At 41.7% G+C, this 25,178-nt stretch overlaps 1 protein-coding gene and 1 long non-coding RNA gene across 47 annotated transcripts; one reads left to right on the top strand and one right to left on the bottom strand.

The window, feature by feature from the left end:
• The first annotated feature begins 7,600 nt into the window (after nucleotides 1–7,600).
• LOC126426884 (E3 SUMO-protein ligase ZBED1-like) lies at nucleotides 7,601–14,441 on the top strand. 46 transcript variants are annotated; one of them, XM_050088953.1, is made up of 12 exons: nucleotides 7,601–7,698; nucleotides 9,686–10,704; nucleotides 10,812–11,470; nucleotides 11,593–11,699; nucleotides 11,986–12,054; nucleotides 12,158–12,226; nucleotides 12,333–12,403; nucleotides 12,681–12,751; nucleotides 13,029–13,099; nucleotides 13,203–13,273; nucleotides 13,711–13,751; nucleotides 14,002–14,441. In XM_050088953.1, the coding sequence occupies exons 1-3, from the start codon at nucleotides 7,641–7,643 to the stop codon at nucleotides 11,463–11,465; spliced, it is 1,731 nt and encodes a 576-aa protein (XP_049944910.1). In that variant the 5' UTR covers nucleotides 7,601–7,640; the 3' UTR covers nucleotides 11,466–11,470; nucleotides 11,593–11,699; nucleotides 11,986–12,054; nucleotides 12,158–12,226; nucleotides 12,333–12,403; nucleotides 12,681–12,751; nucleotides 13,029–13,099; nucleotides 13,203–13,273; nucleotides 13,711–13,751; nucleotides 14,002–14,441. The 46 variants fall into 46 exon arrangements, with proteins under 46 accessions (XP_049944910.1, XP_049944891.1, XP_049944914.1 ...); XM_050088934.1 differs by having other exon boundaries at nucleotides 13,711–13,883; XM_050088957.1 differs by having other exon boundaries at nucleotides 11,585–11,699; nucleotides 13,711–13,883.
• Nucleotides 14,442–16,784: 2,343 nt separating this feature from the next.
• LOC126426862 (uncharacterized) lies at nucleotides 16,785–17,474 on the bottom strand. Its single transcript, XR_007576447.1, has 3 exons — nucleotides 17,384–17,474; nucleotides 17,141–17,237; nucleotides 16,785–16,967 (listed from the first exon to the last, which is right to left on the bottom strand). It is a non-coding gene; the product is annotated as an uncharacterized LOC126426862 (long non-coding RNA).
• Nucleotides 17,475–25,178: the final 7,704 nt, after the last annotated feature.

Here is a 25,178-nt window from a genome sequence, read left to right as displayed (position 1 = left end):
TGTCATTAGAGAATGGGAAATGAAATTACCCTACACAAAACTAACGAGCACTGCCATCTTCAAAATTAGGGAGTAGTACCAATGGCCGTTCAGTGATTACCAAAAAATATCAGCTACATTGTGATCGTGGCCCCCTTCCCACGAAATCTTGGTTGGTGTGACAGACTGATCCGTAGAGCACCCCAACTTCTAGGTAAGGGTGGATGGTGACAATCTGGTTGGGTGTTGCTGCGCCAGTCTGAGACAGAAATATATGTTGTGTTAGGAGACTGATCTGTAGCACTGACTGATGCCTGCATTAAAACCATATTTATCATACTATGCTATATTTTACACAATTTTTGTTACATAAACCAAAGCTACATGGTGAACACAGGAAAACAGTATTAGATAATGGACTAGTGTCTGACAAGCATTATTATGCTTATTATGTAGCAACATGTATTGTTCATAAACTACAATAAATGCAACGGCAGGCTGCTACGTAACTTTTACCAAAATACCTTCTTTACAATAATCCTTTCTGGCACTTCCATAAAACAGTACTTCTGCTTGTTTTGTATCACACAGAAAATTTGTATTTATGAATCTTGAACTAAGTGACATTATTGCCTATTTAGAGCTAGAAAAGCTGCTGTTCATGGAACACTACTGGAACTCCAATCCAAACTGAAAATGACAGTCTGCCATCCAGATTCTTATTTTTTGTGATTTCTCAAACTCACTTGAGAAAAATGTGCAATGCTAGTTTCCTTCCCTGTTCTCAAAACATTCTGAGCTCATGCTCCATCACAGATGACCTCAATCTCGATGGGAGGTTGAATCCTAATATCTAATCATTCCAGTCCAAAAGTCCATAGCAGTGTAGGAAGCTAATATTAAGATGTTTGATGAAATAAACAATCACTTATTGGACAGTGTAGGGTATATTACAATATTACACAATGTTCTAAACTCATTCTGTTCCAAAATTATTAAAAATGAAGAGAATAAATTTTTTGTAAATAGTCTTCACAGGGTTTCTACTGGATCACATTGTGCAAATTCCACAATATTTCCTTGGAGCAGCTGTCCGACATGGTGGTCACCAGCAAGGTTGAACCACCTGAAGGTGTCAGACAGTTGCTCTGAGGAAATACTGTGTAATTTGCACAACGTGATCTGGCGGCAAACCCGTGAAGACTATTTACATCACATCCGCAAGGAAAGCTTGAAGAGTCATTTTGAACTTCATGTGGTGCTGATAACAACAGTATAAGCTAAACAATTATGTTAAAATACTTATCACTGCTATTATTGTAGTACGCTATTATCTATTAGTATTGTTTGTATTCTCAATAAAGCATAAAATTATAATTTAAAAATGCCATATATAATAATATATGAAATAAAAAATACACATTTCACAACAATTCAGGCATATAATAAACTCTACAGTACATGAAAAATTAGCTGTACAAAAAAATAGAGTGACTTAAAATAAAAAAAGGCAACATAACTAATACTAGCAATAATTATAAGCATTATTCAAGTAGAGGAAAAAATCCCAGCATCATATACCGCTATTATAATTAAATTTTAATATTTTTCATTACAGTGCTTTATTAATGCCAGTGAGATCTAGTAATCGTGTAAAAATTCAAACACATCTATCTCGCTGAAAACAGAAAAACTCATTTCACAAACAACTGTATATGTTGCATTTATCGAGTTTTGAAAAAATGCTCCTCAATTCCCTTAGTTCAAAAGTTAGTAGCTCCTTTAATTAAAATACAATTTCACAACACAAACCATTTTTATATCCTATAATGTTTCTATTCTGATATAGCTGAATTACACAAATTTACTGAATACGGTACAGTTCTTAATTTTTCCATGTTTTGGATTTTAAGGGAAATATTTGAAACTGTAACTTAGGTTAACTTAAAATAAATGGAGACGATCAGAAGCCGGAGAAGTTTTGTTGCACATGAAGTTACGATATAAGAAAGTGGTGCGTTATGCCTTACAAAACCTATCTAACGGTACAAGAAATAATTAGTTCTATACATCTTCTCTGGTTACCTCTATAACTTATTTTCTTTTGTATTACTAATTAAGGTCTCATACTCTTGTAACTGATCCAAAACCACAAAGTTGAGAGTTGCTGACAAAGGCTGAGTCCATAAATTGTCAGACTTGAAGGCAAAAAATGTGGTTGGGCACAAGAGAATGGGCTATTTCAATGGTAAGGGTACACACCTAAGTAAACATTATGAAGTGTATCACATATCAATATTGCAAAAATTATCAAGGAGTGTGTTAATGTAAAGACAATGGCAGGTTAGCAATTAAGTACTGAGCCATCATCAATGTATGTATATGTAAGTGGGCTGGGAACAATTAATTATAATTTCGTATGTATTTGTGAATCTTATCTGTCAGCACCCATACTACATACGTTATGGCAATAAACTGGCCATAAACAGCAATACCATGTGCCCTGTTTTCAGTAAAGATGCATACAATGTTATTTTCCAATGCACCACCACTGTCAAGATCTCAAATTTTCAGTTCACTACGATAAACGGATGGAGGAGCTTGACATGCTAAGGATCGAAACATTTCAAAGTGATATGCTCTGATGCAAATATATGTTCTCTCTCAACATACCTCAGTGTTACACAACCAGGTAATGCACAACAGTAATCTTGTATGTGTGCATTACATTTTCCAGAAGAACGAGGAACGGGACAGAGAATACAATGGTGCCCCTCAGCTGCTGGCAGAAATAAATCGTGTGACCTGAGAAGGAATACAGTAGCATTCATTTTTAATTGACTTTCCCCACAAGTGATATCTCAATTAGGGATTAATGCAGTTACTAACATATGTTGAGGTTTCACTGCAACTGGAATCTCTTTCGTACATAGAACTTGTAGCTCATCCATTTCTTACCCTCAAAATGAAAGAGAAATCCAAAAAACCTGTTCCAAATTCTCTACTCGAAGTGTCAGAAGAACGCAATTCCAGTACCTGTAAATGGTGAAGTAAACGGTTTTTCTTGAAGTAGACAGTAAATGGTAAACAACATGTGTTTAGTAGTATTTAAATATTCATTATCTTCAATGGTAAAACCCAATAAATCCTCTATGCTGCCCACAACCTGCAATGAAAGTGAGTCTGACATTCTCATCTGTTGTTTACTGCTACCTGTATCATGTAAAGAATGTGTCAAAGCAAGCAATATCCTTGCAGTACCCCCAGATATTTTACTGTGTTACATAGCGTAAACTCAAGTCCTCATCAAAATTCTTCATCAACAAATTTCTCCTCTATACCCTTCCTGCTATTTGAAGAGTAAAGATCTAACTTACGCAATTCTTGCGTACTGTGTGAATTTGTGTTTAGCTCATCTTTTCATGTTGCTCTCCTTCTTTCCGTGCTTGCTGATAAAAGTTGCACCTTATGCAAGATGCTGTTTGTTTGACTTTTCCCAAATTGCTGCCCTTTCTGTGAGTTCATCAGTGAGATATTTGTATTTTCCAGTCGGAAAATTATTATGTTCCGGTTGCAATCAAATTTCAACTTAAAAAGTTATGTGTGTACACATGAAGGAGTGATCATCAGGCTTGAAGTTTGCCTTGGTTTATAGATGCAGGCAATTATGCATTGGCACTTGCCCTACACACGACACATTGAATGTTTTTGTTGTCATGAATATTAGACACAGAATACAGGTTTCGATAAGAAATAGTTACATAGTATTGCACATACTTTACAATATGCTAATGAATTGCAATTTTGTTGGTAAATTGCTAACTATCACACATTTTCTTGCAACCTGTCACCAGCAACATGAAGCAAACGGCTTCTTTTCTTCTTGCATTACTATTTATACTGTTACATACGATTTTTGCTTCTTCCAGTCTATTTCTGTTATTTACAATGTGTTATGGGACATATTTACTTATCAACTTAGTGAATGTATAAAATGTTTCTGTTCTTGTGTACAACATTAGTGCGACTATTTGCTGTTTATTTGTTTCGTTGTGCTTTTATTTGTTCATTGGCGCACGAAATTAAAAATGTTTATTTATATTCAGAAACTTCCACTATGTAGGCTATTGATAATTTTAAGGACTTGTAAATCATTTTGTATTTTTGTTGAATGGTGATTCTCTGCCATTAGATGGCCTGCAAATGTTGAATGTGAGCTGTTACTTTTTAATCCTTCAGTATCTGCTGCAATGTTTCAGTGTGTTTCAGCAAAATTTAGGACGCTGCCTATCATAATATGGAAATTTTATAGTTTACAATTCCAGTTTGCACGTTACTTGTACCACCGGTAGTTAAGGGCTTAGCACACGGTCTTGGAACTACAACAGTAATCAAAGATCCCATTCCAATACATTGCCTATATTGTTTAGTGTATCTATAAAACATGCTTTAACAATATGGCTTTTACTAACTTCGAAGGTATGATATCACCTGTCATTCCGTATCCAATGAGCTGATAAAATATTTGGAATTACCCAAGAGAATGAGTAGTAGTATTAATTTGTTACTTTGCTATCCCTGCACGTTTGTATGCTAACGAAAATGTCAGAACTACTGAAGTAAACTTTTCGAATGGCGACATTTAAGTAGCCATAAAATAGTTCCTGGTCAGTGCCTATCAGAAATCTGAGTAATGCCACCTTTTAAATCATTTTCTTGAAAGAAAAACACCTGACTATACTATATTTTTCCTTTTGATGAGCGCTGGGAGAGGAAGGGGGCGGTGCTTTGCTGCCGGGTAAGGGTGCCCTTAGGGGTAAATATTTGTACTAGCATATTCTTCCACCAAATTCAGAAGAATATCATCACAGATTTACAATATTGTTTTTGTAATGGAAGTAAGTGCAGTGTTATATGTTCTGTTGATGTCCATGGTCGTTAGAGGCAGGTATTGATCAGACTTTTTGGGAGAATAAGTGGATGTGGACTTCAGAAGGAACCATATGTGTAACTGGTTTGTTGTCATATTGAACTAAAATTAAATACACCGTATTTCATGCATAGTTGATTCATGTGGGTGAACTGTACTGATACTCATTTTGTAGTCCCTCTTGGCTATCACATGCTACAAGGTTTATCACCTGACTAGTGAGATCTGGAGAACCATACAAAACCTAAATTTGGATGGCCGGTCCAAGAACCATAACTGAGCCTCCCAACTGCTACCAGAGCATGTCAGGCACTACATCACCTCAGTGTTAGCAGAGGAATGGCACGGGGTAAGAATGAAGGGCACCTGGAAGGGTGTGTGTCGACCACACAGAGAGGTTTGTGAAAAGGTGGAGAATAGCTGCTGGAAAGATAGTTCTGATGATGAAAGCAGCAATAATACTAAGAACTAGTGACTGATCAGATACTCACATGAATTCATTTATATATATACAAATAGGTAGGCCAATTGAATAAGTCAGTGAAATCACGTATAAAAATAACGAGAAACCGAACAATTTTAGTCCATTTGTACACACAACAAGCCGTCATGTAACCTAAGGGGACAAGTTTTGTTGTCAGGAAACCAACAAAATGTGTGGGGCTGTCTGACAAGTGTTATCTCGCCACTTTCATCCCAGAAGACCCAAAATTCCATTCCTCATTGTGATACAAACAAAAAACTGTAGATTGAGTCTTCTCAGGAGCCACACTACCCTTTGACAATCAATTATAGTACAATGAAGCAAAAGGTGGTACATGAAGTATCTGTATGAGACGTAGGATGGAAAGATTATTGAAACAGTTACAGTTTTTGATAAAGGAAGATGGGTGGATGGGAGAGACAAGGGCAAAACCGACAGTTATTTAGGTCGGGATCGAGGGGCAGTAGGTACCGCACAGGCCAGAAAATCTGGTGTTAGGTGGAAGAAGTCGTGAATCAGTTATTAAAATCAAAACTGAAGCGACTAGCGTGTTCGGCCACTTGTTTGTTATCAAGTGGCTGTGAACCTGTGCACTTGGTTTGTTATCATATTTAATTAATATTAAATACATACTATTTCATGCATAGCTGATTCATGTGGATGAATGGTACCGATACTCATTTTGTACTCCCTACTGGCCAACACAAGCATACGAGGATTATCAGATGGGAATCATTAATTGCAAGGAAAGAGTTCTGTTTCACCAACGCTATGTAGTTAAACTGCATTAATCTTATGGGATGTATGCGCAGTGTGATTGATTTGTACTTACATTTTCTTGCAGCTACGTATGCTTTGGCACAGATGTGGTCTACTTCAGATGCTATCTAAACAAGCAATGCATGCTTCACTTCGTATTCCTTCCTCTACCCATTTTCTTGTCGTGGCCACGATGTGTAAACCGGTGTGTATTTTCAATAGTAATATATATAAGACATGTAGTTCCAGAAAACGTGAAAATCTGCTTTACAACAAACAATATGCCGTAACTAGTTTTAAAAATTTTCAACGCGGTGGAGGGGGATAACAACAACCGGTATGTAATAAGTTCCTAGTATTTTCAACGCAGTGGAGGGGGATAACAACAACCGGTATGTAATAGGTTCCTAGTATAAGAAAATACGAACCAGTTCTGTTAGGTCCTTAGCTGTACATTCCCAATCTAGATATATTTATTGTAGTGGTGGGCAGGAAATCGCGTATCTGTTAGAAATCACAGTGACTGAGAAGTCACAGATATCACAGTAGCAACTTCACAGAATCTAACTGCGATTTCAGTCACAGTTAGCAGTCGCAAATAGTATTTCACATTCAAAGACGTGAGCCATCTATTGGTCGAATTTAGCACTGCTTTCTGCGATTTCCGTGACAAGTCGCAACTAAGAGTCGCAAGTAGCAACTAAAAAGCGCGGTTAACAGTGGCATCTGTTGGCCGAAGTTCGTACTACGTCCATCTCTGCGGTACGCTATGGAGTCTAACTGCGATTTCCGTGACAAGTCGCAACTAAGAGTCGCAAGTAGCAACTAAAAAGCGCGGTTAACAGTGCCATCTGTGGGTCAAAGTTCGTACTACGTCCATCTCTGCGGTACGCTATGGAGTCTAACTGCGATTTCCGTGACAAGTCGCAACTAAGAGTCGCAAGTAGCAACTAAAAAGCGCGGTTAACAGTGCCATCTGTGGGCCAAAGTTCGTACTACGTCCATCTCTGCGATACCGTATCGAGTCTAACTGCGATTTCCGTGACAAGTCGCAACTAAGAGTCGCAAGTAGCAAATAAAAAGCGCAGTTAACATTCTTTGTCGAGTGCCATCTGTTGATCGACTTTCGTACTTCGTTATAAGGACATGAGATGAGATCGATGTATGGTCGAAGAATTGAACCACGGCCTATGTTATAGGCGGCTGATTCGATCCCATTAGTTACGTCTACATTACTGGGATTTTCCCAACTAGTTGAAAATTCCCAGAGTGGGGACAGTATTTCCTGATTTTCTTCCATTTCGTCTCTGGTCGTTCAAGGGTTTACTTCTTGTTTCTGCCAAGATGAAGCGATCACGGAGGAGCGAATTGTGGAATCATTTCACTGTTCTGGATGAAGAGTTTGCGAAATGTGGTTTATGCGGCAAAAAGTTGTCGTACAAAACCAGCACGACGAACTTGAAGAAACATATCGAAAGGTCGCATGTAATGGTGAACTTTGCGACAAATTCTTCAAGATCCGTCGACCCTGTGTTGCCAGAGCCAGGTACGTTGCAACAACTGATTGATTTATGGGATGATTAATTGTTTTTTGTCTGCACTCTTTTTAAAACAGCGCTGTTAATACCAAGAAAACAACATGCTAGGCTGTGTGATATTTTAAGTAGATCATTTAGAAAATTTACTCTTGGGGCTAGGATTGTACTTTCAATTTTCTACCTATGGTATATGCGTTTGTAAATGTAATAATCCCCATCGAGCTTAACTGAAATTTGAACGAGATATTCTCGCCGTCCGTGGCACTTGAAATGTGCGCCATTGTGTTGTGCTGTTGGCAATGCCAATAAGAATTCGACATAAAAGCCCGACGCAGCCGTTACCAACATGCGCGCACAACATTTACACAGGGAAACACTTATAATTTCATCCAACACGACCATTTCCTGTGGAAATTGCGCAGTTGCTCCTAGAATAGTTAAATGACATTAACTGTCCGAATTATAGTGAAGATTTCAGCTTCTTTAAGTATTTCGTGTTGAAAATATATAGCGTAGTGTAACAGGCTGCAAAGCAACCCGCGAGCCCGCTCTATTTAAACTAGAACGTGGATGTTCACTTCCCTGAAATTTATGTTCTACTTCAGACATTAATTAGAAATAAGTTTCCACTTTTTTTTTGTTGCTGTATAGTGTAACTCAAGGCTGCGATTTGATTTTGATTGTACCAAATTAACATCGAGTGAAGTGCGATGTAATTTAAAATCTGAATGGTGTATTGTATTTACGTGGCTCTTAATTACTGTTGTATAAGATTTCAAACTTGAAGTGGCGCGAGGAAAGGTTTACATTGCACGTATAATTAATAGAACAGAACAGAATCTTTATTTGCCTATCAGTATGTCATCCATACAATTGGCGTCGTCAATAATTGAATACATAAAAGCAAAATATAATTATGCAAGTATTTATGTGCAGGACAAATATACATATGCTAAAATAATGGTAATAATAAAATAATCATAATTACAGTGGTACTGCACAGTGTTAACATAACAGCAGTAGTAATAGTTAATTACATTTATAACATAATATACAAAAGTATCTACATAATTATGTGTTATCTTATTTACCCTGTAGAAAAAAAGTGTGAATGCTTATACATTACTGTCGCACACCTATAGTCATACTTCATTATGTAGTTACCACCTGGTTACTGCTAGTGCATATTTCCTGTCTATCACTGTTTAGAAACTCATCAGTTGAGAAGTATAGCATACATTCGAACCACAATTCTATGGGATGCTTCAAACTATTCATTAATAGATTGCTTTCTGTTCTTATGATTTAATGTCAGTCTTGAGTATGAAGATCTAGATTACTGTTATTTTGGATGTTATGAGCATGGAGTTGTGATCTTAAATTAAAATTCTTAATGTAAGTACACATACGGGGCAGAGTCATTATCTTGAATTCTTTAAAGCGTTTTTTTGCAGCTTTGTCTTGGTGGTGGATGCAATATACATCTGCTCTCTTCTACCACTTCAAGATGATACTTGAATTCACTGAGTTACCCCAAAACAGTATTCCATACTGCAATCGTGAATGGAAGAAAGAAAAATATGCAGAAATTGATAAATGTTTACTAATAATGCATCTCATGTTGTGTAGTAGGAAGAGAGTACTAGCAAGTTTGCCACACAGATGATTTATATGCTTATCTCATGCGAGTTTTTGATGTAAATGCAATTCCAGTAATTTAACACATTTTGTGTCTTGTTTAAATGTCTTTAGGGTGAAGTAAACTACCTCCATTTTTATTTTATGTATTGTTAATTGATTGGCCCTGCACCAGTCACTGCTCATTTCACTTACAACTTTGTAGTATTCTAAAATATATTTCTGATTTTCTCCATCAGTGAAGAGTGTCATGTCATCAGCATACAATACTTGGAAAGTAAATTGTACTCTAAATGTATATCCTGCCTCTGTTGCTGACACAATCTGTATGCTGATGTTCAGCTTATTGTTTTATAGGTGAAGCCTCTCTTGCAGTGGAGTTGCCAGAAGAAGGCACCACAGCCAGCAGCACACAGGGGGAAGCAGTTCCCTCCACATCACAGCATCAGACAGCCATCACAGAATACGTTCCCAAAAAGATGGGACTGATTCAAAAGAAGAAGGTGGATAGCAAATTAATGGGTCTGTTCACAAAAGACTATCAACCTTTCTCTATTGTAAATGACTCAGGATTTCGTAGTTTTGTACATGCACTGAATCCTGCTTATGAAATACCGAGTAGAAGGACTGTAACAAATGTAATGTTGCCAGCAGCATATGCAGAAGCAAATGAGAAAGTACAACAAAAGCTGCAAGGCATAAAGACAATCTGCCTAACAACAGATTGCTGGACATCAGCTTCTAATGAAAGTTACATGGCTGTAACTGGACATTTCATAAATGAACAATTCAGATTACAGTCTGTACTGCTGGAATGCAGTCATTTCAGTGGTGCCCATACCAGCTCAAATTTGTCCACAGCTTTGATTAAAATTACAGACAAATTTAGTCTTGGTGGCAAAATTTTAATGGTAGTCACGGACAATGCACCAAATATAAAAAATGCTATTTCCACCATTCTCAAGTGGAAACATTTTGGTTGTTATGCTCACACTCTTAATTTAGTTGTGCAGGATGCACTTAAAAATGTTCAGGAAGTTCACCAGAAAGTCAAGACAATTGTAGGTTTTTTTAAAAGGAGCAGCAGTGCAACAGAGCGGCTCTTAACATGCCAACAGAACAGTGGCAAAGTAAACATCAAGAAATTGATCCAGGACTTGCCCACAAGGTGGAATTCAACCCTGTTCATGTTGGAACGTATTGTCGAATTGTCAGAGGCAGTGAAAATTACAGTTGCCCTTTGTAACAGGCCCACAGATCTTCCGTCACTGTCAAATGATGAGTGGGAAATCTGCTCCGAACTCTGTTCAATTTTGAAACCGTTTGAGCAGGTTTCGAGGCAGCTCAGTGCAGAGGATTACCCAACTGGCAGCTTGGTAAGTTAATAATTTACTTTATTTGGCTCATGTAAGTTCAATGTCATTTTATTGTATACTTTCCTTATATGTTGTGTAGTTGTTAGCATATTTGTCTCAATTTTCAGGTTATAGTCCTGACACGTGGACTTCTGGCAGTATGTGACGAAATAGCCAAAATGCAGTTACATGAAGTTTCAAGGAAAGTTGTTTTGGCACTAAAAGAAGGGCTTACAAACCGGTTTTCGAATCTTGAGCAGAGCAAGTCCATTGCCCTTGCTACTCTGCTGGATCCACGTTTCAAACTGCTGGCATTTCAGAACCAGGCAGCAGCAGACAACACGAAGAAACAATTAATTAATATTGTTGCCCAGAAACTGGAAAAATGTAGGCCAGTAGGTATTCAGCCTTCACAATCTGTTGAGCCAAACAATTTGGCAACTGAATCCTTCTCTGTGTGGGGCATATTCGATAAGTTAGTGAAACATGCACAGCCACAGGGCACAGTACAGTCATGTGCTATTGTAGAGGTTCAAAGGTACATTGACAGCTCAGTCATCAGTAGAAATGAGGATCCTCTGGCATGGTGGAGACAAAATCAATACATATACCCAACCATTGCAAAAGTAGTGAAAGAGAGGTTTAATGTTGTAGCAACTTCTGTGCCTTGTGAGAGGGTCTTCTCAAAAACTGGACATTTAATAAATGACAGAAGAACCCGCCTCAAGCCATCGAATATAGAAAAACTAATATTTCTGAATGCCAATGGTACCTGTGATTAGTGCTGGTAAGTGATACATCATTAGAACACAGTACATTGTTGAACTAATCATAATCAGAATAGTTGTATATAAACAAGAATAATTATCATCTTCAATATGTTTCTTACATGCATACACTGTCTTGCAGAAAATTCTGGACCCGTGTGAGGTTTGCTTCCATGGAGGTAACTGGGCACTTTCAACACAAGCGAACAAGACCACACAACTGTATGATGCCTATCAATATTACAACATGTGAGTGTGTGTGTCCAGTATGTAGATGAAACATTTTATTCTTCTAATGCATATGTTTTCATGAAAAAAAAAACAACTGTGAATTCATTTGTATTTTGATCACATGCAGGTAACTGGGCACTTTCAACACAAGTTAACAAGACCACACAACTGTATGATGCCTATCAATATTACAACATGTGAGTGTGTGTGTCCAGTATGTAGATGAAACATTTTATTCTTCTAATGCATATGTTTTCATGAAAAAAAACAACTGTGAATTCATTTGTATTTTGATCACATGCAGGTAACTGGGCACTTTCAACACAAGTGAACAAGACCACACAACTGTATGATGCCTAGCAAAATGTAAAATGTGAGTATTTGTGTCCAATATGTGTAGGAAACCTTTTACTCTTCTCGAGCACATGTTGTCCTGTAGAAAATTGTGAACTCATTTGTATTATTATTATATGCAGGTAACTGGGCACTTTCAACACAAGCAAGCAAGACCACACAACTGTATGATGCCTAGCAAAATGTAAAATGTGAGTATTTGTGTCCAATATGTGTAGGAAACCTTTTACTCTTCTCGAGCACATGTTGTCCTGTAGAAAATTGTGAACTCATTTGTATTATTATTATTATATGCAGGTAACTGGGCACTTTCAACACAAGCAAGCAAGACCACACAACTGTATGATGCCTAGCAAAATGTAAAATATGTGAGTATTTGTGTCCAATATGTGTAGGAAACCTTTTACTCTTCTCGAGCACATGTTGTCCTGTAGAAAATTGTGAACTCATTTGTATTATTATTATATGCAGGTAACTGGGCACTTTCAACACAAGCAAGCAAGACCACTTAACTGTATGATGCCTAGCAAAATGTAAAATATGTGAGTATTTGTGTCCAATATGTGTAGGAAACCTTTTACTCTTCTCGAGCACATGTTGTCCTGTAGAAAATTGTGAACTCATTTGTATTATTATTATATGCAGGTAACTGGGCACTTTCAACACAAGCAAGCAAGACCACACAACTGTATGATGCCTAGCAAAATGTAAAATATGTGAGTATTTGTGTCCAATATGTGTAGGAAACCTTTTACTCTTCTCGAGCACATGTTGTCCTGTAGAAAATTGTGAACTCATTTGTATTATTATTATATGCAGGTAACTGGGCACTTTCAACACAAGCAAGCAAGACCACACAACTGTATGATGATTAGCAAAATGTAAAATATGTGAGTATTTGTGTCCAATATGTGTAGGAAACCTTTTACTCTTCTCGAGCACATGTTGTCCTGTAGAAAATTGTGAACTCATTTGTATTATTATTATATGCAGGTAACTGGGCACTTTCAACACAAGCAAGCAAGACCACACAACTGTATGATGCCTAGCAAAATGTAAAATATGTGAGTATTTGTGTCCAATATGTGTAGGAAACCTTTTACTCTTCTCGAGCACATGTTGTCCTGTAGAAAATTGTGAACTCATTTGTATTATTATTATATGCAGGTAACTGGGCACTTTCAACACAAGCAAGCAAGACCACACAACTGTATGATGCCTAGCAAAATGTAAAATATGTGAGTATTTGTGTCCAATATGTGTAGGAAACCTTTTACTCTTCTCGAGCACATGTTGTCCTGTAGAAAATTGTGAACTCATTTGTATTATTATTATATGCAGGTAACTGGGCACTTTCAACACAAGCAAGCAAGACCACACAACTGTATGATGATTAGCAAAATGTAAAATATGTGAGTATTTTGGTGTTTCATAATTCCATGCTAAGAATAATTTTGCCGGAATAAGTTATTTAGGATGTATGGGATATAACTAGGAACACGAATGAAATGAAATGTTTGGGCTCTGATTCACTTTGTAACTGTGCGAAGTTGAGTGTTATAATGTATTGCACTAAGATAATAGCATAATCCTTACACTATAAAGGATCACAAACAAGTCATTCGTCATACACTGTGGGCTTACTAAAATTTAATTTTTTTTCCTTTTGTTGCAGACACCTTTCACTTACTGCAAGTATTTCACTTTGGCATAAATGTGAGTTACATCTCTAGCATCAAAAGATTGGTAACACAGACCACTGATATCACTTCCAAGACTGTGTTTTCTTTGTCATATTAGTTTCTGTTTGTTGAAAAACACAGATTTAGTTTTGTTGATATATGCACGGTAATGAACAATTTAATGAGGCAGAGACCACATATTTTTAACCAGAATTTCATCATCATCCACTACTACATTTAAATCTTATAGATCGTCAACTATTTGTTCATTCGTTTGTCCACAGAAAGGTGACAGAGGAACAGGTCATACTGGGAGCAGTAGGTCTGTGACTTGGATGCAGCACAGTTACTGATTTGATGCCATTAAGGCACAAAGCTTTGTAATGATTAAAATGGTGAGTGAATGTAAATCCTGGAAGTGTTATTTCTTTATACTAAAACCTGCTACTTTAAGTTATGTTTCAGAAATTTCTTGAGCACCTCGACTTGAAAAATAACAGGAATACCATCTAGAATATTACAAGTGAGGACAGTCAGTCAATGATAATCCATGAGCTTAGGCTGAAGGAAAAAAATTATATATATGTAATAAAAGTTGATTGTAATGTGTGATGTTGTAGACATACAATAATCTGTTTTGTGCTATCTTTTCCATAATGAATTTGGTGACAACATGTGGATCAAAACTGGAATGAGCAAAGAATACCAACCAAATTTAAGACCCAAAAACCAGAAAGAGCCACGACCAGTGGTGGAACACACGCAAGTTTGAAAAATTTGTTCCAAATGCACACTAATAGTGATTTTTTTTCTTTTTGTTGTTGTTGATTGTAGATATACATATATGTTCCTGTCTCCTGCTAAAAATGAACCATCCCAACTAGCAAATTTTACTTTGTTATTTAGAACTTTTTTAATTGCATTAATTAAGAGCCACCTGCACTTTGAGAGGACTTAAACTGTTGAGATTTTATTATTCATTCAATAACAAGATTAATATGTGGGGTATGTGAAATGTGTGTACATGTTTGTTTTGCTCATACTTGTACAAATGTTTCATGTAACCTGACGAGGCGAACCCAAGATTCAAGAAGAAGAAGAGGAGGAGGAGGAGGAGGAAGAGGAAGAAGAGGAGGAGGAGGAAGAAGAAGAGGATCCTTCAAGACTGCAACATAAAATATTTAATATGTAGCACAACAACTGTACACAGTTGATAACGTCCTTCTGGGGTTTTGAGGAGCTGGTTTTCCTTCAGACCGTGGGCAAATGCCAGGACGTACAAGTTTCCAGCTCAGAAAATGCTCATTTTCATGAATTTGTCAGTAAAATGCTGTAGATAAATACCAACAGAAAAATGCTTCCTGTAACACAGATCTTTTAGTAAAAAATGTGTCCTAATAAGACAAGTTGTAACTTTTTTAAATATTTGCAGTCTGTGTAACTTGAAAAACTGAATTATGTAGAAGAAACAGCTTGTCTACATAACAATGTAACTGTATTTACACCAACATTATATAATTTAATATTTACTGACAATGCCATATGTAAAACCATAGATAAATAAAATCTATTTGAATTTAAACAGAAATACAGTAGCTGCCACCACATATTTGACATTTCCTGAACCTGTTCAGTAAATTATAAGTGTGCATTTTACCTGGTAGGAAATAGCTCTTATCCCTTGCAATAGCCAGTCAGATGGCATTAGATATGTGCTCAAGGTCACAAGGTTACTGCTCACTGTACTCACTAGCATTTCCCGAGACCACTTGCTAATGCACTGTTAAGTCTCTTACAAAGCTAAAAATATACAGAATTTAATGGAGTTTGTTCCTGCAGTTGCAGGTAAGTTCACCAGGTGAGAATGTACCTTTCCAGCACCCAGTGTCTTTCTTTGAACCAAATTAAGAGCAAGGGCTGCAGACAAGTTTAAAATTTGGAGAGCAAGTGTAACATTTCATCTTTCTAATAGACATGGGTAAACAGTCCCATTTCAATGTGAAAAATCTGAATATCTGTTTTATGCATATGTTATTCCCTAAATGTAGCTGTAGTGTCACCATCTTCTGAAAACCAAACTGCTGTGAATTGTTCAACTTGCTTGCTCCAATCCAGCCACTTATTACATAGGGCCTATACATTTTAAACTTAGGCACTGGAAAAGGAATTGCAACTGCGACTTCATACTGGCATCACAATCTAGGTGTTCGCCCTTAAAATTTATCTCGGCAGGATTACTGAAGTATTACTTGGTCTTTATGTTAACTACACTACTTTTAAAAACAAGTCCAATAACCTCATACTCAAAGCTATTGGCAACTTACTTTACATATTAAAAAAAATCTGCCTCAGTGGTTTTAACACTTGTAATATGCCTCAGCTTGGGACTGTGTGTGCATACTGTATGACGACACGCACTTTCAGCACCAGTAATGGTTGGCCAAACAGCTGTAACTGAATGTATTTTATCAATAAGAAGCAGCATTGCCCATTTCTTCTGAAAATATCATTTAGAGACAAGTGACCTAAAAAATGTGTTTGATTCTGCTTCCAATATGACAATTATCGTAAATACTCCACCTGCCTACAGGAATTTGCAATGTTAACACAGCAGAACTCTGACATCTGTATAAGTGTAATGAAACAAAGACAATAGTATTGAATCATATGAGTGCCTCGCTTTTGTTCCGACAGTGTTCAAAACTACGGAGGAAAATTTTGCACCTGGCGTTCTACATAGTAACTGCACACAAGAACTTTTTGCTGACACTACAAGCACCTTCATAAGTAAACTTTTCCTGGTTTACCTTCAAGTACTGCACTTAAATGATTCCTGATTTAAGATCTGTACTTCCCACTTTCATAACGGGCTCAAAATGCATACTCTATATTCCAGGTCAGTGTCACACCAAGCTTCTGTGGAAAGGGGGATGGGGGACGGCGGCATGTCACACTCTCTTACAAGTCTTTACCAGTAATTAAATGGTGGAAAATTTTTGGGTATAGGACTGCTTAACACGTGTAAAATATTTTATTTATTCACTCACTGTATTTAACATTCCTTTAAAATCGCATAAGAACTTCAAATTAAACACAGTTCAATCACTCATTATGCACACTTATTTCATAATTATGGCACTTTTAAACTGCAAATCCTCTAAGAGCTGTCTTGAATATTCACGATTCTCTCCCAAGAGCCTTGAAGTGGATAGATACGTACAGAAACCAGTAATCGGGGTTGGAACTGCGTCTGCAAAATTAAAAGGATAAACATTTTTGCTGTCACTAATTACAAGCAATGTAATTGACAAAGTAGTATTACTAATATTTGCTGCCATGAAAGCCATTCAATGGGGGACGTTTCACATTTGCAAGAACGATCTCATTTAAGTAATTAAGTTCATCGAAATCTTAGAAACTAACCTCTCGTCTGACGAAGACAGTCTAAAAACGCAGTGGCTATTGACGATAATATTTCGAATTATCGCTTTACTGAGTGACTGAAATGTAGTTCGGGTACCTGTGAACATAACAATACGTTAGAGTTCTTTTTCTAAACACGAACTATTACGGTACTGTTTGGCTACTAACATATTAATATTTTCACAATCGTTTCTTTAATACAAAAGTAAAGCCAACGGAAGAACAATTGTAAAACACACTTACTAATGTCAGTTTTATTGAGATGCAATTCTCTGTGTGAACACATGTAACTTTTTCATTCGGAGATAAGTCGCAGAAGTAGCAGAAATCGCAGAAGTAGCAGAAATCGCAGTGGTAGAGTGCGGTGCGGAGGGAAACAAGAGCTGGATTCCTTATCTGCGACAAATCACAGATACTGAAAAGTAGCAGTCACAGAAATCACTGATATCGGAAAATCGCAGTTTAGCCCATCACTAGTTTACCCCTTAACTAGCTGATACTGAAAAGTAGCATTCATAGAAATCACTGATATCGGAAAATCGCAGTTTAGTCCATCACTAATAAGAGATGACATACATGACACCTCCCTCCAAAAATTGATAATTAATGGCCTGACCAAACAATTGCTTCGGGTCAGCTTGGATCGCGTGGACCATGCAGCGACGTCGGCTGCCGATATACTTAAAGACGGTATTGGTAGTATACATTGTGAGAACAGCCATATATTTTGTAAATTCTTTAACGAAATCATCCCTTTTTAACCAGCCATAGGTTGTATTTTATACAATGTTGTAGTTTTGTTTGTATTATGTGACAATTGGTCATACCTGTGAGTTTAATTGACAATTATTTAACGAAGTAAATTATAAAAACTCATGTGGACATCTGGCGGCATTTAAGTTAACCTGTAATCTTATTTTTCCAAGGAGCCGACAGATGGCAGCACGTACCCTCCTTGCAGGAGGTCGGTAGCTTTCAATGTTTCCCATAGAGATCTATGTTGGGTAATTTATCGCATTCAGTACACGCAAATATTTTAGTATATATCGACCAAGCCACTGTAAACTGCATTATAGACCAGAAGGAGCGTAATGTGTCGGAGGGAAACCCTGAGGTGGGACCCCATTCTTGATTCGGTGTAGTTACACAGTGCAATTTGGTGTTCCAATCGAAGTGGCAAACGAAATAATGTTTCGCTATTGCTAAATCTGTTACGGACACCGAATAATTTCCAAATCTCCTTCCCCTGCTTCCCCCCTCACCGCCCCGTTCGTGAAAGTGTGGTAAACACTTAGCTTGACTCCAAACCTGACGAAATAATGCTGGGTTCCAGTTCCTACAAAACTTATTAAATCATATTTCACCTTTGGCTTTTAATTAAAACAAGACATGTAACATTAACTAATTAAGTATATACAAACTACAACAGTTGTTCAAATGAGGAAATGAATGGAACAGTTAACTTCTTTTTTATTATTAATTAATTTAGTCCTTCAAATCCTATATGTATAGAATATATACAAGGATATTGGACATGGTTAGGTATTTACAAGATAAAATACAGTTTGTATTGCAATCCTAAGGACTAGATATTGAAGTAATTTAGCACAGATTCATAAATACAACAAACATTACAGGCAACATACAAATTAGAATATTAATAATGCATCTTTATTTTTGTTGTTTGGCTTTTATATATTCTGTCAGACTGTAAAAGCAATGATCAATTAAATATGCCTTAAAACTTTGCTGACATATTCCAAAGGTGTGGCTGAAAAAAGTAAACTTGTTTTTAAGCTGCCCTAAATTACAAACAGATAAGATGTACTAGAGAGATTAAGTAGGTACGGGAAGCAACCGTGATTATACGACGTAATTCTTTATGTGTTTTTCCATTCATAATGAAATATTGTAACAAAAACGAATGGAACTGTCAATCAGTTCAATTTCTGTTCAGTTTGTACACAGAATGGGACATCAGCTAACCTAGGGGGAAAAGTTCTTGTTGTGAGATCTATCTGACGAGTGTTATCTCGAAACTTTCATCCCATAAGGAACGAAACTGCGCTCTTTGGTGTGGCACAAACAAGCAAACGGAAGTAATGTAGACCGAATCTTCCGAGCAGCCACAGTACTACTCGACAATAATTAATTGTAGTATAATGAAGCAAAAGGGAGGAAGTAAAGAATATTTATGAGAACTGGTTCTGATCGAAATGTGAAAGTACAGAATTAGGCCTAAAGCTAAATGAATACAGATCCATTACCGAAATTATTTCACTGCTATTTCAGAAAATATCACACTTAAAACAAAAAGTAATGCGGCAGGAACCATTTAGTGAATTGGAAGAAGCAATAACAGTTGAACCCGATGTAAAACCGAATGGAAACGAAAGTGTTTGTGCAAATCATTGCAAAAAGTGTTCCAAAAAGACTAAGAATGGTGGCGTATGTGTGTGTGCTGCAAAAGCACATATTATCGACGCGGCAAACTAGAAACCTCACTAAAGAATAATGTACATTACGTACAAGTGTGGAAGTGTGAATTATGTAGAATCAATAAGACTGCTAGATCTCTCCGAGACTTCTGGTATAAACATCGCGAATAAGTGCTCGCCAGTCATACAAGTTAAATACAGTTCTAAGGATTATAGTTGATCCGTGGTAAAAATCCCTGTTTTGAAGAGCGTGCCGCAGCGCGTAGTCTGAAGCAGTCGCCCTCCGTTTCTGTCGGTGGCGCCGCTGTGGAAATCACAGCTTTGGTGTCTCCCTCTGGTGGGAAAGGGGAAAGGTTGCCTGTTAACGTGCATTTAAGGGCCGATATGGGTTCGCCAGTCGGTCAGTCTGTCTGGGTAAGTCTCTCGTCCCCTGCTTGATAGTCTGTCTCTCGTCCGAATTTGTTAGGCAATTAGAATGTGTCTGTCGTTTGGATCAACTTCTGAAGCCAGCAAAATGAGAGTCTTTCCACTTTGCCAGTAAGAGAACTCAGCGAGAGGTCTCCCGGTCGGGGCTTAGTTCCTGTATTTGAGTCTGTGCGTTAGGCCACCAGTCATCTGAGGGTTGGATCCCCTCATTCGAAGGCGCCTGATTGCAAAACCTGGGCTACTCTCAGGTTGGAATCTCCGCTTTCGAAGATTGTGTCCGTCAGTCTGTCTGTCTGTCCGTCTGCCCACCGCTTCCTGCTGTAGCTGTTCGTTCGTCCGTCCGTCCGTCCGCCTGCCTGCTCGCTGTCCGCCTGCGCTGCTACCGCTGCTACCTGCTGTCCGTCCGTCCATCCGTCCGTCAGTTCGTCGCATCCGTCTGTTCGTCGCTTCCAACCGGTGCTCGCCGCCGCCGCAGCCGCCGCCGCCGGCCGGTTCTCGCCGTCGCCGCCGCCGCCGCAGTCCGACCCCGGTCTTCGTCTGTCTGCGTCTTCGTCCGTCTGTGTCTTCGTCTGTTCCCAGCTTGCATCCTTTCCTTTTCGTGCTGTGCGTTTTTTCTCCCTGTCGTCATGTCCGCCCCCACCACCACCACCACCACTACCACCACAGCCATCGTCTATACATCCCCTTCCGCCGCCTCCACCACTATCACTTGGTGTGCCCAGTCACACCCCCCTCCTTCCGTACCACCTCTCCTCACTCTCCCTTCGCCCTCGCTCTTTGTCGCCCCCTCTCCCGCTTCTTCCTCTCGCTCCTCTCGTTCTGATCCTTTCCCCCCACTCCCCCAGCCTGTCACTGCAACTCCGGCTCGGGTGGTGGCCCGTCGGGCCACTGTCCACGCCCAGCTCTCCCCGTCGCCTTCGCCATCGCCATCGCCGCCACTGCCACCACCGTCATCATCGTCGCCGTCGCCTTTGCCTTCGCCTTTGCCGTCACCGTCACCATCTCTGGCGCCGACTGCTGCGTCCACACCGGGACCTGTCCCTTCCCACCACCTCCCCATCGCTCCCGTCCCTCCTGTCACCACCCGCCCTTCTGCCGCCGTCAAACGCCCTGGTGGCACCCCCACCTCCACCGCTCCCAAAAAGGCCCCGCCCCGACCTCCATCCCCCCCCCCCCAGGGTGCCATGGATGTCTCCCCGCCTGGCCCTGCTCCCTGCTCCTCCTCCTCCTCCTCCTCCTCCTCCTCCTCCTCCTCCTCCTCCTCCTCCTCCCCCCCCCCCCCTGCTTATACAAATATCTCCTGTCCCATCCCGATTCTTCCTTTCTCGAGGCCCGGAATCTCTCCCTCCTCCTCCGCCAACATTTCCCTGGTGCCCCCATCTCTCTCCTTACTCCCAGACGGGATTCTGTTCTCATCTCCTCCCTCAGCCCAACCCTCCATACTGACATCCTCTCCCGCCTCCCCATCACCCGTTTTGGTCCCAACGCCTCCCTTACCCCTGCTCCTTCTCCATCTCCTACCTGCCAAACCCAACCCCCGCATCGCCCGCCGACCCTCACCGCCGTGATCACTCGGCTCAGTCCGTCGATCACGGAGGAGGAGGTGTTGGTGGAGCTCAAGGCCCATCCAACGCTGGAGGTGCGGGCGGTCTGCCGCATTTTCAACTCGGCCGGCCCCACCTGCCTTATGCGGGTTTTCTCTGAGGACGCCCCCTCCATTGACTGTCTCCTGAAGGAGGGTGCCCCCTCTTCAACCAGCGGTTCAAGGTCGACCCCTCCCGTTCCCCTCTTCAATCCCTGCACTGCCAGAGGTGTCTGCGCTATAATGCACACCCAACAGCTGAGTGCCGCGAGGCCCCCCCCTGCCCGCATTGTCGGCAAGCGCACTTCCTCCGGCAGTGCCCTAACCTCCAATCCCCTCCTCCCTGTCATACCTGCAATCTCCCCCATCCCACGTACTCCCAAAAGTGTAAAGCCCGACCCCCTCCAACCACTCCTGACCTCACCGTACCTGTCCATCCTCTGGACGCCCCCACCCCTCCTGGCAATTCCCTTCATCCCCCCCCCCCACTGCTGAGGACATCATCAGGTTCCTCACAATCGTCCTTCAAAATGTTCATCCCTTTCAGCGCCCCCACACCCTCCAACAGATCTCCCTCGCCGCCCGTTCCATATTCCAACTCAAGATGTACGCCACCTACTCCAACAACCAGTCCCATTTCACCTTCTCCCGCCTTGAGACCCTCGTCTAAATCCCTGTCATGGCGCGACAGCAACGTATCCTTTTCAACAACATCCGCTCCCTTACCGCCAACAAGAACCTCTTCCTGCACACCCTTGCCACCCACCGCGTTAATGCCTTCCTCCTTAATGAAACATTCCTCCAACCCCACCACACCATCCACACTTCGCCCTATCTCCTCCACCGCTCCGATAATCGCCTCCCAATTGCGCGTGGCGGAGTTGCTATTGGTCAACGCCGCCAGATCCCCGTTCGGCTCCAACCTCTCCCTCCCGACACCACCGAACACCTGATCCTTAGTCTCTTCTTCCCCGGCCTTACTGTTACCTGCGCCACCATCTATGTCCGCCCCAACGCTCCTCTTCCCTTCGACTTCCTCTCCCACGTCGACTGTACCTTCTCCTCCTACGTGATCACCGCCGACCTCAACATCCATAGTCGTTCCGCTGCCCAGTTACGGTGGTGGCATCGGTTCCTCTCCACCCTTCAAGGCGATCTCATCCCCATCCCCCAGCACAGTCGTCCCGAATCCAACTCCACTCCCGATGTTATTCTCTCCTCCCCCAACGTCCTTGGTCGCATAACGGTGGATGTCCTGGAGCCTATTGGTAGTGACCATTTCCCTGTCCTCATCACCGTTCAAGACGGACGTCGCCCCCGACCCGACCCTCATACTGACCCTCCCCCTAAGTATGTCCATGACTATTCCCGTGCCGACTGGAATGCCTACCGGGATACCCTCTCCACCCAGGTCGATAGCCACCCCTTCACCTACGGCCACCCTGACATGTCACCCATGCCGCCTCCTTTCTCCAGCAGACCTTGTCTGAGACCGTTGAGGCCCACGTCCCTACTGTCGCCATCCTACCTTACCCCCACAGGCCGTTCTCCTCCTCCGTGAATCCCGTCGTCTCTACCATGCCTTCCTCCGCACGCGTGACCCGGACACGCTACGATGCCACCGGCAACTCCAGCGACACATTCGTAATTTGCTCGCGGCTAAGAATCGCCGGGACTGGCGACAGACATGCACCCGTTTAAATGCTACCCTACCAATCAACTCGTCCAAGTTCTGGTCAGCCTTCCGTCACCTTACCGGAACTAAATCCTCCCCCTATTATCCTCTTCTCCTTGATGATCACCCTTTCCCTGACACCCTTAGTAAGGCCAATCACTTTGCCTCCTACCTCTCCGATGTATTTTCCATCCCCGATGATCCCCAGTTCGATTACTCCCTCTTCCCGGATATCCGCGATTGAACTGACACCTCCGTCCCTCCCCTCGCTCCTGGTTTCCAGTACTTGGGCAACATTGCACACACGGAACTCAATGCCCCTATCACTACACAGGATCTCATTGCTACACTCCGCACCAAACGCAACACCGCTCCTGGTCACGATCGTGTCACCTACCGTCACTTTCGTGAAGCTCCTGTCTCTTTCCTCTCCACCCTGGCCGGGCTCTACAATGTAGTCCTGTCCACCGGTTACTACCCCGACCTGTGGAAAACCTCCCATGTCCTCATGTTCCTTAAACCTGGCAAACCGCCGTCCGCCGTCTCCTCCTACCGTCCCATCAGCCTTACCTCGGTCTTCAGCAAGGTCCTGGAATCTCTCCTCACCTGCCACATCCACCAGCATCTCCGTCAGCACCGCCTCCTTCCCGTTACCCAGTGTGGCCTACGGCCGTCCTTCTCTTCCGACGACCTTCTCCTTCACCTCACTCATCTCCTTTCCGAACAGCTTAATTCCCATCGCTCCGCAATCTTCCTCTCCCTGGACCTCGAACATGCATATGACCGCGTATGGCATTCCAGTCTCCTCTTCAAGCTCCAAACCTTCGCCCTTCCCATTAACTACGTCCGTCTGATCGGCTCCTTTCTCTCCCCCCGTCCTTCCTATGTCACCATCCATAACACAGATTCCTACACCTTTTTCCCCTCTGCTGGTGTGCCCCAAGGCTCCGTCCTCTACCCCCTTCTGTACCTTTTGTACATGGTGGACATGCCGCCGCCGTCACCCCCCCGTCCACCTTCTCCAGTTTGCCGATGACACCGCCTTCCTTGCCCTTGCCCCCACCCTACTGCGCTCCCAACACCTTCTCCAATCCCATCTTGACCGGTTCACCGCTTGGTGCAACCAGTGGTTGCTCAAGGTCAATCCCTCCAAAACCCAGGCGATCATTGTAACAAGACCACCCCTTCCTTCCGCCTCCTTGATTTCTATCTCACCGTCTATGGCCGTCCTATCGCCCTCACTCCCACCCTAAAGTACCTTGGCGTCACCCTCGACCGTCGCCTCTCCTGGACTCCCCACCTCCGGACAATCCAAGCCAAGGCACGCTCCCGACTCAGTCTCCTCAAGCTCCTCTACGGCTGTATGTGGGGTCTGGACCCCTCCACCATCCTCCACACCTATAAATCCCTCATTCGCCCTATCCTTTGTTATGCCCATCTGGCTTGGATCTCCGCCACCCCTACCTTTTATCAATCCCTCCAAATCATTGAACGTCATGCTCTCCGCCTCGCCTATCGCATCCGTCTTCCCTCCCCCATGCGGATCCTCTACGATCTCATCCCCTTCCCCCACCTCCTCCTTTTCCTTGAAAGGATACGGATCCTGTACACCTCCCGCAAACTCGATCCTCCTCACCCGCTCGTCTCCCCGATCCTCTCCCACCGCCGCCCGCTGCTGCGCCTGTATTCGCACGTCCCACCCGGTCTCCATCTCTCCACCCTCCTTACCCTCTCCCTAGGTGGCTTCCACCAGCTCCCTCTCCCTGATGATGCCCTCCTCCCCTCCATCTACCCCTCCTACCAACTTTGATCCTCCCGCCCTCCTCCTGTACTTACTCCTCTGGGCACCCTCCCTCCCTTCTCCCTCCCTCCTCCTTTTCTCCCCCCTCCTCCCCCGGGCCTCCCCTCCCATGTCCC

The sequence above is a fragment of the Schistocerca serialis genome, chromosome 11 (genome assembly GCF_023864345.2).
Source record: "Schistocerca serialis cubense isolate TAMUIC-IGC-003099 chromosome 11, iqSchSeri2.2, whole genome shotgun sequence".
Lineage (NCBI taxonomy): Eukaryota > Metazoa > Arthropoda > Insecta > Orthoptera > Acrididae > Schistocerca > Schistocerca serialis.
This window is presented reverse-complemented; position numbering and strand designations above follow the sequence as displayed.